The sequence below is a fragment of the Clarias gariepinus genome, chromosome 23 (assembly GCF_024256425.1).
Source record: "Clarias gariepinus isolate MV-2021 ecotype Netherlands chromosome 23, CGAR_prim_01v2, whole genome shotgun sequence".
Lineage (NCBI taxonomy): Eukaryota > Metazoa > Chordata > Actinopteri > Siluriformes > Clariidae > Clarias > Clarias gariepinus.
The window spans coordinates 5,619,171-5,636,213 of NC_071122.1; the positions used below are offsets into that span (position 1 = coordinate 5,619,171).

The window sequence follows — 17,043 nt, forward strand, 5'->3', positions numbered from 1 at the left end:
TTTAGTCAACCTAGGGCACTAGATGACACTCTGGATGGGGTTCACACACACACACACACACACACACACACACACACACACACACACACAAAATAATGGCAATTTGGGGTCATCACTCACCCTACACTGGGAGAAAATTATTATTATTATTAGTAGTAGTAGTAGTAGTAGTAGTAGTAGTAGTAGTAGTATTACTGGCGGCACAGTGGTGTATTGTTTGCACTGTCCCCTCGCACCTCTAGGGTCCAGGTTCAATTCCCGAATCAGGTTCTATGTGCTTGGTGGGTTTCCTCTGAGTTCTCTGGTTTCCTCCCACAGTCCAAAACATGCAGAATAGGCTAATTGGCGATACCAAATTACAAATTATTATTATTATTATTATTATTATTATAAAGACTATAATTTTTGTCTAATTTAGTATTAATAATGCTTTTAACACCAACATTAATTTTCTACCCTTCTCTCCTACTACTACCTCTAATCATTATCATTATTATTGCACTCACCATTACGTCATTTAAGGTGTGTGAAAACTTAGATTATAATGATCTTCTGCAGATATCCTACATAACGCGCATTTCCACCCGCCTCTATTTCACACACACACACACGCACGCACACACACACAGTAACCTGCCCCCCACATGTCGCACCGCCCCTCCGAAATCCTCCAGGAGCGACTAAATTCAGCGCTCAGAGCGGCAGCGCGTCACTGCGTCTGATTCACACACACTCACACACACTCACACGCACGCTCTCTCTCTCTCTCTCGCTCTCTCTCACACACACACACACGCGCTCACTCACAGCGCGCGCGCAACTTCACCGGAGTCTCGCGGGGCTGCGTGGTGCCGGGCTGCGCGCGCGGACAGACGAGACGAAACCAAGGACCAAAGGAGAGACAGCGTGCGCGCGAGCGCATCCGAGGATCCAGACTTAACCACAGAGTTGTTGTTTTTGTTTTTTCCACTTAAAGACTGATCTGTCCAGCACCGAGACGCGCGCGCTCCTCCGACTGGATACCCGTGTACGGATTAATCTCTGAAACAGGGATCTGCCTCAGACTGAACATACTGATCTTAATAATAATAATAATAATAATAATAATAATAACAACAACAACAGTAATAACAACAATAAGTGTGCGAGCTTCACAACCCCTCCTTCCTGTGGATTGTTGTCATTATTATTAGTGTTATTATTACTTTTATTATAAGTTCCAACATGACTTCGGGCTGTTTGCTCAGGTCTCTGCTGATGCTCTTTCTGGCGCTTCTCTCCGCCAACGCCAGCAACTGGCTGTAAGTGACCCATACACACGTCTTTCTCACGTATTTCCTTTACCATATTTGTGGATCTGTGCATGCATCTTAGGGACAGCTGATAGATCAGATCAGATCAGATCAGATCATGGGCACCGGACGCACACACTTTCCCTGTTGCCTCCCTGCAGTGCTATGTGCATGGTCCATGTGGATCTTTTATAAAACTCTGATCAAAGGTCAAATGTGGATACACAAGGTATAAGATGCTAAGTCCTGTTTTAAAAGGTGGTTGTATCTGAGGAACCTTATTTCTTGAGTTTCTTGTCTGAAACAGAGAAATAGACTGATTAGACAGATATCTCAGCTTGTATCTCAACGCCGCTCATGTTTCACATACACACCTGTACGTGCGTCACACGTCTCAAAGTTTCCTCCTGGGTTTAAAAGCATGCCAGAAAATCTAACCCTGTCGTTGCATCACACTAAGGAGCAAAATGGTTCATTAGTCCTGATGATCATCGCCGTGAAATCGTTGTCATATGAATTATTTATTTATTTATTCACAAAATTCAGTTAAAAGATTCTCCGTAGCATAACGCGATTATTTACATAAGCACAGATCTGTCTGGGTCCAGGCCGTGTCTTGAACTACAACTAAATAGGCTAGAAGAAGCTCTCGCTGCTCCAAGTGGAAGCGCTTTTCTAAAGTTCCCAAGAACCCTTGAGGAGCATTTGTTGTCTAAGAGCTTGAAGTTCTTATTCAAATTCAAGTGCTTGTTTGTCTCAAGAACCAATGACGTGCATTTTTTTTAAATAAAGTATTGCTGTCAAGAGTATACAAAGGTGTTCCAGAAGTGTTTAGTTTGAAAACGTCCTTAGTAGAAGATGGGGAAATCGTAGATATTAAGAGTTCTTCTTGTCTTTAAAATGCCACAAGATTCCTCAAAAGAGTTGAATGTTAATAAGGTTTTCTAATGGAACCTTCAGCTGGTAACCAGAAGCTCACATACTGCATAATTTTGTCGAATATGCTGAAGTTTTCTACATTTAAAGGTTTTTGTTTAATTGAAATTACCGTTCTTTAAACCGACATGTGTATCATGACCTTTATAAAAAGATTTTTCTACTGAGAAGAGGCAAAGGACCTTCAAACCTTCCATAAATATTTTATCTTGTATGAACTTGTAAATCTTGGAGAACCTCTAGGAACTCTGTTTGAACTCAAACAAATGGTTTCTAAAAGTTACTCTATTTTTGACGTTTTAATAACTGGACCCATGTAATTAGTGCGACGAATGTGGTGGTGGGTTTTGTGGTTCTGTTTACAACCGAAGATTCCTGTACTGTATATTTGTGTGTGATGGGTTCTTTCTGGAGCCGTTCGAGCACTATTATGGTTCTTATAGGCACAGTAAGCGTTTCCCACAGTGAGACTGTTCAGAGAACATCGACAAGGTCTTAAAGGATTATTTTGCTTTTAGAGTTTATATAAACCTATATAGTTTATATACATTCTATAGAAGATCATTCAAACCTTTATCTTGGGATCAGTTCAGCTCCAGACATTGCATGAAGTACTAAGGCTGCAATAATTTTAGTAAGAACCCCTAAATATATCCAGCACACAGGAAATAGCACTCCATCATGTTTTTATAATATTTGAGTTGCAGCTGGGAGATATGATTGGAAAACCCATTGACATTAGGGTTCTTTAAGGACTCATTAATGCACCATTAAGGCTCACAGAGGCATCAGGAAGGTTTCTGATAGCAAGAACCTATAAAATATTTATGACTGTGTCTTTTAAAAGTGTTTCTTTTAAGAGTGTGTCTCAAAGTCATACTTTAGTAGCTAACATCCATTAACATGGGTATATACCCTGATAGGTATATTGGTTTAATGGATTATACTTAGTTCACAAAACATGGATGGTCCCTTAAAGGGCCTTAATTTCAATAAGAATCCCTAAACGTAATTGGCATACTGGTGATAGCACGACACAATGTTTTACATGTTCATTATTACGTATATATTGTAAATGAATTTACAACTCACTAAACTCATGTTTCACTAAAAACCACTGTGGTTTCCCAAACGTTTAACCACTGCATGTGATTTAGACCTTAACGAACTGTTTAGCGAACCGTCTCACTCTTGGAAAACCTTCAAAGCTTCTATGAACCTTAAAAGAAACAAACGGTTCCCAAAAAAATTATTATTTCAAAGGTTTTCAAGTGGAACCATTTTATATTTTAGGATGAGCTAACCTAATCAGTGTATTAAGCCTGGTTTTGAGTTTTGTTCATGCACCATCATGGTTCTTGTAAGCAGAGTGAAAGTTTCAGATAGTGAGAGCGTTTAGAGAACGTGCACAAGATCCTTGAACCTTTTGTTTTTAAGAGCGAAGCCTACTTCCAACTGAGACGATACAGAACAGGTTTTCAGAAGCCACTGATTGATATTTATCTGTGCAAATTTTCCCCCTGAAGGCTCCTCCGTGCCCGTCACTCGGGTTTTTTTGGCCGTGTTTTTGGACCTGAGCTTTAGGCGTGGTGACAGGAGCAGCTCTCAGACATGCACAGGCACGCACCCACGAGAGGATAAGGCAAAAAAAACGTCTTTACCTGTCTGCGAAAATATGATTATTTTGACAGAATGATTTGAACGGGAGCCCCAGGGAGCAGGTAGGAGCAGGCAGCTTCTCATCACGCTTGGCAAAGCTGACAAAAATTAAAGAAGAAAAAAAAAAGAAAAAGGTGTGTGTATGTGTGTGTGTGTGCGTGCGTGTGCGCATGTATGTGAATGTGCAATCTAACGCGTGTGAGCCGCGCAAGTTTGCCTTAAGCTGTGGCTTAAACCATGGCTAGATCTTGAATGAAAAGGATAAAAGCTATTTACAGATCTGTCATTTATAATGGCAGCTTCAACTTTCAAAGAACATGAAACAAGTATATAAACAGTGAACAAATAATAACCCTTTAAAAATTCTAAACTCTGGTTTTAAACTGAATAATGACATCAATATATAAATAATGATGGTTTATTTACTTAACTGGCATAGATTTAATATTATGGATGGATGAAAAGAAAAAAAGGAGTTGGAGTTAGTTGCAAGGAAATTATAACTCACGTCTATGCACAATTGCAGTTACAAATTTATCATTTTATTTTATTTACTAATACATTAGATAATAGACACAAGAGATTGATCAGATAGCTTCGAAATAGACTTTATGTAAACCTGAAAAAGACCCATAAAGGGTTTTTTACATGAAGGGTTCAAATTCAAAATTCATAAAATTCCTTTAGTGGGTCAATGACCTAATGAATCTAGAAACACATATTACTAGACTTATGACCTTTTCTATATCAACAAATGCAGCTCATTTATTTTAAACACTACTAATGCTACTACTACTTTGATACAATAAGGAAACAATTTAATATTTGATGATGCCACTGAATATGTTATGATACATGTTATGATACAGGCGATCTAATCCACCATGAGACATTTTTGTTTAGAATTTGTCTACTATTAATTTTTGGATGATGACTATTGCTAAAGCAGTACAGAGGATCTATGAGAGTATCAGTAATTCCCAATTATTCCTTATTTTCAAATTTTTATATATATAAATGGATAAAAGTTTAAAAATAATCAAACCGGCCAATCGTCCAAACAGTACTTTTTTAATTCATCCGTGGGGTTTCGTCTTAAAGCCGAGATCACGATCAGATCGGTGCAGCAACATGCAGACTTGAACTAAGTGGGCCAAAAGCTTTTGTCTATCATCAGTGCCGGATTAATGCACCTGTGCAAGATTTCATTTAATGGGATTAATAATTAATAAAGCTGCATGAGTTTAATGAGCTCAATCATTACCCGAGAAATGCCAGGTTAATGGGCTTAATCATTAATTATTAGAAATATACTGTGTGCCAGCTTGGCTGCATTTACACAAAGGCAAATGATGGATTAAAGAGTCTGATGAAATCAAAGGCTACGTATACACTTCCACTTTGGCTCTGGTTTAAGAAGGTGCTTATAAAGGACTTGGCTTCGGACAAAAGAAAAATAATGTGTGCTCTCAGCTTCTGTACCCGAGCAATACGATGAAAATATCATATCGCGGTACTTAACGGCATTTCTGTGATACGTAATGTGCGTCATGATAAACTGTCAGATTGATAAGACCCTGCTAAACAAAACGGCTGTGCTGCATTTAAAATATAATGATAATTTAATTGATTTTTAACTGAAATTCAAATAGAAAACAAAGAACAATTGAAGATCTAGTAAAAAATAAAAAGATAAAATCATGGAATTTTAAAAATGATCATTTTAGAATATACTGTATCAAGATTTCTTAAAATATATTGTTATACAATGTATATATACTTTTATAGGCCAGATAAAATTTAATGTAAATTTCTCAGCTTTAAAAATATTCATATGGACTAAATTAGACCTTAAAGATCTTTTATAGCAAGCCTTAAAACTAACATTAGCCACAAATTTAGTACACTTTCTCCACCTAAGTTTGTGCTATTCATTTGCGTGAAAGTTTTTCTTAACCGCCCTGCATATTCAAGCCCTCGTGTAGACATGATTCATGATTCCGTATGTTCTTGTTTTTCCTTCTGAAGCAGGAAGTCAGGGTGACGGCGTGTTAAACTGCCTGACTGCTTGATTTACACAGCAGCCAATAAGCGTTCAAGATAGGACAAACCTAGACAAGTCTGACAGTAGATAAGTGAGATAGCTCACAATTGACAACAGCCAAAGAGTCTTTTCCTGACCCTTACTGATGGAGAAGGCCAGATGGCGTTCTCATTCAGTCTGAGGAAGCGACCTGTATGTCAGCAGAAAGAGCCGCGAGTCAGTAAAACATCTCGGAGAAGTGTGTCACTTGACCTATGGCCTCGTACGAACTTCCCCGTCTCCCTCTTTCTAGCGAATGAACCAGTTACAGCAAATCATTTGCTTCTTAACCAAGTGATAAAGAAACAAAGCTTGCCTACTGCTAAAAAGCTGCAGGACACACCCCCAGGGCGGGGCATATCGATCCTAGTTAATTAAGTTATAATTAAGTTATGCCTAGATTTTCTGCTATCATTAATAACGTTAAAAGACAGGTTTAAAAAAGTTTAAAACCTAAATTATGCGATGAAATTTCTGCTTAGACTTTCCACTTTCGCATTAATGCAAGAAGCATTAAAATGTCATGAATCTGTTTTTTTCTATTCTACAAATCAAATATAATGTCAACATAATTATATAATTAAGAAAATTAATAAAAAAACATAGAGCTTTTTTAATTTGGCCTTTAATTTCTTTCTCTGTTTATGATCACCACTGTGAGCACCAGGTCACACTCGAGCGAATGGCTCTTCTGTACGTCACACCACCTGCGATGGAAAGAACAAAGGTTCCGAGCGAGAGTCAATAAATAGTCCACAGCTGATGAGCAACACGAGAAGAAACCACTAATGCAAAATATATCCTGGCGCCTCACGCCGCAAACACAAATAACCCCAGTGACAACAGGTCGATGAAGTTGTGAAAGCCGTGTTCTCACATACGCCCGGGCCTTTCAGCAGGTGATCCTGTCGCGGCCTAATAAAAATGTCTGGTTTTAATTGCTCCCTTCTTTTATTTCGAGAACATGCAAGAGTAAAGAATTATGGCCTGTACCGCATGTAAAACAAAAGGTTGGAAATATCCCCTGTGATCATGATCATTTCTGTCCACGTTCGCTGCATGTTCCCGGGCTTCTCGTCAATCCGTCGTCGCTCTTCAGGATCTGCGTTTTATCACGCTGAACGCATGGGAAGGCCAGCTGAGCTCCAGGAATGAGACTTTGTCCCCAGGAATTTTTTTTATTTTTTTTCCTTTCTGCAGTGATTTGGCAGATTTGCAATCTGCACTATCAAGACTATCTGCTTATCGTGCAGGTATAAGCAGTCAGGCTGAATATACTGTATATATTACAACAAAGAGGCTGTTGTTTGAATAAATATTGGCACCTGCTCAAAAAAACCCAAACAAACGCAGATTAGCATTTCATGTATGGTTTGTTTTAACGGAGGCTATGAGTGTAGCTGAGTATTTCCTGCATTTCCCGACATGAACACACACAGTTCCTGTGTTTCTAAGCACATCTTAGCACAGTTAATGACAAGAAGACGCATTTAGGCTCAGTCTTCTGTCCTCACTCCATATCTGTTGAAGATATATATATATATATATATATATATATATATATATAGACGCCGTACAGAAAATACACTGACTTAGAGACATCACATATTGAATAATTAATTAGTGTTAATGTGTATTTTCTGGGTGCGTGTGAGATCTTGTACAGGTTACAAGAACAACCATGCTGTCCAGCCAATGCTCAAGGGAGAAACTGAGAAAAGACTGCCCTCTAGAGTTAAAACGAGATCTGTAAAGGCGTCATTCTCATGAGTTGTCCTAGCCTTATTTTTTTATTCCTTATATTTCTGACAAAACGCTTTTCCCCCAAGTTATTCAAATGATTTTAACATACGTGGATAATATTCGTATAAGTATCGACTCGTCTCAGTTTTGACCAGATGTATAAGGAACACCTGGGCGCCTGAGACGTAACAGGCGTTAGACCTATTTCATGCTAATAATTATTAATAAATATCTGTGTATATGTGTGTATACTTTTAACAAGTAATCATGTAATTACACCAGGACTGAGCTGCGACCATGTAAAGCCAACGCTGTCTTCTTAACCTTTAGGAAATAATGGTGTGTAACTGAACCAAGACTCGTCTGTTTTGAAATTTTTTTTTTTTTTTTTTTTTGCATGTAATGGCTGCTCTTCAGAGAGCAGTGTAAGAAAGAATTCCTTAAAGTGAAATGAAATCTCCTGATTGTGAAATTACTCTGGATAAACATGCCTTTCAACAGGCTGTCACAAGCACCCTGTGATGCAGAACTGAGAAATGTGTAAATAGCAAATATTGGTGTAAACACAAGCGACGTGGGGGCCTTGCTTTCCTCTCCAAGTGTTCTGTTTAGATCTCGTTACTCAAACGGATTTTTTTGTTTTTTGTTTGTTTCTTACAAAAGAGGAAATGTAAACTTTGGCGAAATGTTCAGAAATGTTCTAAAAAAAAAAAAAAAATGTCCGGAACTGTTGAATACGTGAAAAAAGTAAAGGTGTCTATGATTAACTTTCGTCTCGTATAGAGCCTTTCATGCGGTAAGTCACATCAGGCTAAGCTGTGCTTACGGGCCCAGCGCTTAGGGGCCGCGGCAAGGTAATTCAACACAAACTTACTGTAACTCCCGTGAGTCGGTGAAAAAAAAAAAAAGTTCCCAGTCCAAATCCCACAGTCTCTATCTCCGTGTTTCGTTAGCCCTAGCGACTGGAAGGTACGTGTTCGCACAAAGAATGAAATTAAAGGGAGGCAGAGGAAACGAAAGATAAAACGCGAGGCACCACAAACAAAGATCTCTCTCCAAGGTCTCGCCAAGTGTTCCCACATGAGGAAAAAAAACTCTTGCGTGTGGTTTATCAGGTGTTTTGTTTCTCAAAGGTTTTTGTTATGAATGTGAGCATCATACAAGCAGCTGGTTGTGATATTCTCAGCTTTGGGGGGGTTTTAGACTGTATTGTAATTATAATCGTATGTGTACAGAGTGAACTCAGACCAACAATGACCATGCGAAACATTAGATGCTGAGTAAAATCACTTCAAGAGATACTATAAATACAGTTCTGTGCAAAAGTTTTGACCCCTCCATCATTTCTTCATATTTTGCTTCCAAAGAGGCAGAATTTCTTGTAGTCTTGATGACCATCAAAAACACTTTATTTTTTGTAATTAGATTTAATACGAAGAAATTAGGGGTGGCTCAAGACCTTCGCATGAGACTGCTGAATGGTTCAACCAGCAGAGATGTCTGAGACGCGATAAGATCAGCAAGGACGGCTGGTCTAGTCTGGTCAGTGATGTCATGCCACTAGTCAGAATGTGGACGAGATAGAGGATGAGGATGAGGATGGTGTAAAGGAGGTTATCAGACCAGCTGAGTGGTGATATGAGTGCGTCAGGAACAAGGAGGTGTCCGTCACATCCACAAAATTAGCCCTTGTCAACAGGTTAGATTTGGCGTGACCCACCATGAGGAAAATGGTGCAAATGAAAACTCATATGAGTGCTTGTGCATAAATAAAAATATAGCAATGTACAGAAATTCAGACAATCAGATGGTATCAATGGCAATGCACATACCCAGTCATACCCAGTCGTATTCCCAGTCGTATCTTAACTCAAGTGCATGAAAGGAAAGGGCAAGCTTTTTAAAAGCATGCCGTATCACTGCTCAATCCAGCCATTAAACTGCTTTTATCTGCTCCTGAACCCTTCTTTCAAATCATTTGTTTTAACCCAGACATCTGCCCTTGCTGCCATTAACATCCCCAGAGTGGACACTTGTTTGGATGGGAAGTTCTAAGTGTGTTTTTGACGAGCTTGTGAAACGGCCTATTTTTATAAGATGCTCTTAAGAGAGACCTAGAAACCCAGCGTGAGTCTGAGCAATGCCACAACCGTCTCCTTCAATCTACCCCCCTCACATGTCACCGTGTCCCTGACCCGTCTGACCCTGGGGTGAGAGGGAAAGATAATGTTGTAGTTAGCCGGCCCCTCAGAGTTCTCTCGACCCTCCAGTAAGCTCTTCAAGAACTTCTCAGCAGTTCCACTCTGTTTATGTTTATCTTGTTTGTGCTTACCAGATGCGTAAAACAAACAGATGGTTAGGATGGGTCGCTGAACCCGTGGAATGATGCAGAGATGCTCTGTTTAGTTAGTTTTGGATGAATTTTAGAATGTGTCTTCACTCTTTGTTTCATTTTTTTTTTTTTTTTTTTTTTTCATTCTGTATTTGGAAATGGGTTTAGCTCATGGAAACACTAAGGAAAGTATTTGGATCTCGCACAGAATTATGTAGATATGATATAACAATATGCAGCTTAAAAGCTCACTAAAGTTGTGAATATATAAAATTTATGATGTCGCATTAAATCCAATTGTGTTTTTTATTCAGGGCATTTAATACATTCACATTTTTAGCTTTTGATGACAAGTTATGGTATTAGTCTTTTTAAAATCAGTTAATAATGTTTGCAAAAACATTCAGAGCTCATGTAAAAAGTACAAATTTAATGGGATTTAGGACAAAAGTTGAGCATCCAATCCTAGTTTGTACAACATTTGTATCCGTGATCATGAAGTGATGGTGTATTCAAAGCGCATCACTTTTTCCACATTTTGTTATGTCACAGCTTTATTCTAAAATGGATTAAATTATTATTTTTTCATCTACACACAACACCCCATAATGACAACATGAAAAAGGTTTACTTGAGATTTTTGCAAATTTATTAAAAATAAAAAAGCACATGTACATAACAATGGCAATGCACATGGCAAACAATGCAATTATTTGCCATGAAGCTCAAAATTGATCTTGTTTCCCCTGATCATCCTGTTTCCCCTGATCATCCTCGAGATGTTTCTGCAGCTTAATTGGAGTCCACCTGTTGTATATTCAGTTGATTGGACATGATTTGACAAGACACACACCTGTCTATATAAGGTCAACAGTTGGCAGTTCATGTCAGAGCACAAACCAAGCATGAAGTAAAAGGAATTGTCTGTAGACCTCCAAGACAGGATTGTCTTGAGGCACAAATCTGGGGAAGGTTACAGAAAAGTTTTTGCTGCTTAGAAGGTCCCAATGAGCACAGTGGCCTCCATCATCCGCAAGTGGAAGAAGTTCGAAACCACCAGGACTCTTCCTAGAGCTGGCCGGCCATCTAAACTGAGCGATTGGGAGATCAGGGAGAGATCCTTAGTCAGGGAGGTCACCAAGAGCCCGATGGTCACTCTGTCAGAGATCCAGAGGTCCTCTGTGGAGAAAGGAGAACCTTCCAGAAGGACAACCATCTCTGCAGCAATCCACCAATCAGGCCTATATGGTAGAGTGGCCAGAGAGTCTCATCAGACCTGAGAACTTTGTTTCTCATGGTCTGAAAGTCCTTCAGGTGCCTTTTGGCCAATTCCAGACGGGCTGCCAGGTGCCTTTCACTAAGTAGTGGCTTCCGTCTGGCTACTCTACTTCAAAGGCTTTGAATACTTATGTACATGTGCTTACTCATTTGTTTTATTTTTAATAAATTTGCAAAATCCTCAAGTAAACTTTTATGTTGTCATTATGGGGTGTGGTGTGTAGAATTCCGAGGGAAAAAATGTATTTAATCTATTTTAGGACAAGGCTGTAACTTTATTATAACTTAATGATGACTTATATTGCATGTTGTTATTAAAGGCACATCTTAAACCAGATGATTTAAAAACAAAGCAAAAACCATGAATTAAAATATATTATTATATATATTGAATGCGATGTTTATATTTATATATACCTATATACAGGTGGTGTAGTGGTTAGCACTGTCGCCTTGTCCACTTCCAGGGTCAGGGTTTGATTCCCAGCCAGGCTCGATTCCCGTCTCTGTATGCATGGAGTTTGTATGTTCTCCCCGTGCTCGGTTGGTTTCCTCCGGGTACTCTGGTTTCCTCCACAGTCCAAAGATATGCAGGTTAAGCGTTGCCCGTAGTGTGTTAATGGGTGTGTGAGTGTATGTGTGTGTGCCCTGCGATGGATTGGCACCCTGTCCAGGGTGTACCCTGTCTTGTGCCCTAAGCCTCCTGGGATAGGCTCCAGGCCCGCGACCCTAAATACAGGATGAAGCGGTATAGATGATGAGTGAGTATATATAACCTTAAGCAGCTTGGATTCTGTGCCTCACCTCTCTTCCTCCAGACTCTGGGTTTCCAAATGAAATGCCTGTAACGCTGTTTCTGGTTCAAGAGTGGCTTGACACAAGGAATACGGCAGTTGAAGACCACTGCAAAATAATCAAAATGAAGGATAGCGCTGTCCTCTGAGTGTGTTACTCCGCCCCTAACGGTGCGTGAGCGAGCAGTTCGAAAAGATGCGGTCGGCTGGCATCGCGTGGTTCGAAGGAAACACGTGATAGTCTTCGGCCCTCCCGGCTGAGTGGTAGTAGTAGCCTTAATGTGGGAGCCCCCTAGTTGCGGGGAGGTATAGGACACGACTAAATTAGGGAGAAAATCTGGAAAAAATCCAAAATACAAAAACATAATAAAAAAAAAACAAGTGCATGTATTGATGAGATGAACAATTTAATTTTAGTTTTTGTGAACTGCTGACAATATTTCTCTATTGTAATTTAGAGTGTATATATAAAGGAAATGAGATCACAACACATTAAATTAACCCAAGATCATGCAGTATTTGCAGAGCTTAAATAACTCAAATAAAACAAAATGCAAATAATTTGTATAACAAATTGTGAAAATGATTTGGCTAAATAACATTAAAAAATCAATAATTGATGGACTAGTCCTGATTTTCAATTACAGCTTTCATGCATATTGGCTCTCCACCAGTTTTTCTCATTGCTGTTGTGTAACTTTATACCACTCTTTTTGCAAAAAAAGCAAACAGCTCAGCTTTGCTTGATGGATTGTGATCATCCATCTTCCTCTTGATTGCATTCCAGATGTTTTCTGGAGTAAATTGCAGTGCTCTCTTATTTTTATCCAGAGCTGTATATGATATATGGGTTTCACGTTTTGAATTGAATTACTAAATAAGTCAACTTTTCGATGATACTCTAATTTATTGAGATGCACCTGTAATCTAAACATAAGAAACTTATATATTTAGAAACAATACCACATTATACCGTACAATTCCGGACTGAATGACTATTTTTATTTTTCAATTCCAAAGTGTAATTTTTTTATTCAAAATTGGAGTTCACTTCTTTTTTTATGTTTGAGTTACCTCGATATAAAACTTCGACATACAGTATACTGGCGAAGGTATTTGCCTGCATGTCTTTATGGACCTTTATGGCTTTGTGCACCGGTGCGCAGCTAATCGTTTCTGAGGACTGAATAAGTGAATACAAGTTACCATGAGTTTAATGATCAGATGATACAACTCAGATATCGGTACGGACAACAAAACCTGTTGTCATCAATATTCTTCACTTTCTTTTTGCTATTCTTATCCTCACACTGTACTTGAGTTTCAGCTTTAAATATACACTTGTCCGAATGGTTTTCCTGAGCTTGTTTGAATCCCTTCCAATTTTTTTCCCTGAAGCTATCTGGCCAAGCTGTCGTCCGTGGGGAGCATCTCTGACGAGGAGACCTGTGAAAAGCTGCGAGGTCTCATCCAAAGGCAGGTGCAGATCTGCAAACGCAACGTGGAGGTGATGGACGCCGTACGTCGGGGGGCTCAGCTTGCCATCGACGAGTGCCAGTACCAGTTTCGTAACCGGCGGTGGAACTGCTCTACTTTAGACTCCATGCCTGTCTTCGGCAAGGTGGTCACCCAAGGTATCAGCGGAAGACATTGATATATTGTACACCACCATTTTTTATATCTAGCTCACATTTGACAAATTCTTTTGACAGGCACGAGGGAGGCAGCGTTTGTCTACGCCATTTCTGCTGCAAGCGTTGCGTATGCGGTGACGAGGGCATGCAGCAGCGGGGAGCTTGAGAAGTGCGGCTGCGACCGCAACGTGCACGGCGTGAGCCCTCAGGGTACGACGAAAGGGAAATGCTTTAAGACCTGGCGATTAATCAAAAAGACAAAAGCTCATTCCAGATACAAAAGGCTTGTCATGAAGATTAATGAATGATCATGTAAGAATGTGGAATCATTTTACTTTCCTTGTTCTTTTTCGCTCTCTAGGGTTCCAGTGGTCAGGGTGCTCAGACAACATCGCCTACGGAGTCGCATTCTCCCAGTCCTTTGTGGACGTTAGAGAAAGAAGCAAAGGCCAGTCGTCTAACCGAGCTCTAATGAATCTCCATAATAATGAGGCAGGGAGGAAGGTGAGTCCTACCGAGGCTTAATTGGACACCATTCCAAGATTATTAGTAATTCTGAGAGCAAATGCCCACGGATTAATAGCATGTGAATCATGCTGATAAGCTGAACCGAGTAGTAGTCTGGCTGTTCTTAGATTAGCTGCCATAACAAGATATAACGCAAGTCCTCAAGGTCGAGATAAACCCCTGGTCCGAACGTGGGAAGAACTTTTTATTTGTAATGAGTAGGATTCCAGACAGGTTTACTCATCCGATTTATATGCAGAAGTTAAATATAAAACCAGGATGAAAGAGTTAGTTATTTAAATCATGTTGCTAAATAATCAATTAAACTCTAGACATTTTTAGCATCCTTAAATCTTTAACATTGAAACATTTCAAGCCAAAAATGATGGAATAGTAGGATAAAATCTTTACCAAAAGTTTAATTTTACCCATTTGGCGATATTCTATGTGCGCTGTTCACAAATGAATATAAAAATGTGTCTATTCGTCCTCAGGCGATTCTGAACCACATGCGAGTGGACTGCAAGTGCCATGGCGTTTCTGGCTCATGCGAGGTAAAGACCTGCTGGAAAGCCATGCCCCCTTTCCGCAAAGTTGGCAACATCATTAAGGAGAAATTTGATGGTGCCACCGAGGTCGAGCAGCGCAAGGTAGGCACCACCCGAGTTCTGGTCCCGCGCAACTCGCAGTTCAAGCCGCACACAGACGAGGACCTGGTCTACTTGGACTCGAGTCCCGATTTCTGTGAGCACGACCCGAGGACACCGGGAATGCTGGGGACAGTGGGACGGTACTGCAACAAGACCTCGAAAGCCATCGACGGCTGCGAGCTCATGTGCTGCGGGCGCGGCTTCCACACGCAAGAGGTGGAGGTGGTAGACAGGTGCAGCTGCAAGTTCCACTGGTGCTGCTACGTCAAGTGCAAACAGTGCCGCAAGATGGTGGAGATGCACACGTGTCGGTGATACTCTCCTTCAAACCCTCACTTTCTCTCCACTGAACTTAACGAGGGGGGGAAAAAAAACTCCCTCTTTCCTTCTTTGACTCCAAATAGAATAAAAGAAAAGAAAAAAGGGGAAAATGGAGATATCCACCGATTCATCCGAGTATAAAAGAACATGTCATACATGGGACACACTTTTAGGGGCAAATAGAGTTCTTGTTGTTTTTATTATTTTAAGTCCCACTTGAGAGTATTTTTCTCTCCATTTTTTGTGGTTACTTTCTTATTTTTGTATTGTTTTCTAACTTATTGGAATCAGAGTGATTTTTTTTTCCTTTTTCTTTTTTTTTTGTAATGTGACGAGCTCCAGTGGGAGTGGTCTTTTTGATTGGAGGAGGGTTAGATGGACAAATGAACTTTGGTGTGGTTGAAGGAGACGAGGAGACTTTTCCCCTCCTACTATTGATGCTGCTTTAGGATCTTATCTGGAGTCACGGACATCAAGGGAATTTCTAACAGACTGAGATGCAGTCCAGGTGTACATCTATATTATTATTATTATTTTTTTCATTCGTCAACAGCATTTAAGATAGAGGTGGCCATTTTATGCTGCTTTTAAAAAAAAATCACTCAAGTAAATGTACAGAGTCTGTGTTTTATATAAATTTATATAATTATAGTATTAATTTTGAAAGAGTTTCTTGTTTTTCATAGGGAAGAAATCCAAGAAAAGCTTTGTGTTATTTCCATAGGGTGTTGTCAGAAGGCAGGATTTATTATTATTATTATTATTATTTTATTTTTATTTTATTTTTTTCAAAGTTGTGTATTAGATCAATCTGTTAGTTAGCGTTATTGGCATGGATATGTATTGCGACCATTGAAACCTAGTGACCTGTGCACGGTGACTCGAGCACTTTTCATCTCCTGATGCACATACCGCAAAGATAAAAATCTCAGAGCATTCCCTCTTCCACTAAACGTGAAGCAGAGTGACTGAACTATTTATGACCTTGTAAAAAAAAAAAAAAAGAAAGAAAGTAAAAACAACATAATTCCACATTTTTCTATAGTACAACCTTGCTATACAGCACGCTTCTAAGGAACCATAGCTCTGTAAAAGACTTTATACACTGAAGAGGACTATACGCATATGAATGTACGTTGAAATTAAATATATGCCTTTTGAAAGACGAGAGAACGGGACCTGGTGTATTTTTTGATGCTCGTGCAATACCATATCACATATACATGCAAACAATTCTCTCATTAACTGACTTCAAAAAATAACTAGTAAGAAAAAGTAACATTTTAGTTCCATATGCCTGGGACTGTTTACACACTTTAATATTACTAAATTATTGAAAGCTATTATTTCTATTTGAACACAATACCCATCGACAACACCACATTCTTGTTCTTATTTTCAAAAGCTCAACATTGGAAGTAGACTCAGGCTTGTGGAGCGTGAATAATAACACTGCGTGACATGTCCAGCTCACACACCCAGCTGCCTGGTGACACGGCCTGGACGGCACCCATCATACCAAGAACAATAAATATTTATGGAAACTATGCAGCAGGAATGAGGGATGTTGGCCATCACGTACGTGCGGTTTGGTGCTTTAAAATACTAAAGATGGTTCTGCCCTCACCTCAACACCACCACTGGCTCAGCTGTTGCCCCCAATGAAGCTTTTTATAAGTGCTATGTTTCTAAATGAGCTCAGTGCCACGGCAGACATGAGCCAGTAAATATACCAGTAGTTGGAAAAGTTTAATATCTGCATTACCAGCCTTACACTATAGATCACGTAAGGACAATGTGCATGGTGACGGAAG

General features: G+C 39.6%; 1 protein-coding gene across 1 annotated transcript; it reads left to right on the plus strand.

The window, feature by feature from the left end:
• Positions 1-762: 762 nt before the first annotated feature.
• wnt4 (wingless-type MMTV integration site family, member 4) lies at positions 763-16,402 on the plus strand. The gene is made up of 5 exons (XM_053484484.1): positions 763-1,301; positions 13,516-13,751; positions 13,830-13,961; positions 14,113-14,255; positions 14,753-16,402. The coding sequence occupies exons 1-5, from the start codon at positions 1,225-1,227 to the stop codon at positions 15,221-15,223; spliced, it is 1,059 nt and encodes a 352-aa protein (XP_053340459.1). The 5' UTR covers positions 763-1,224; the 3' UTR covers positions 15,224-16,402.
• Positions 16,403-17,043: the final 641 nt, after the last annotated feature.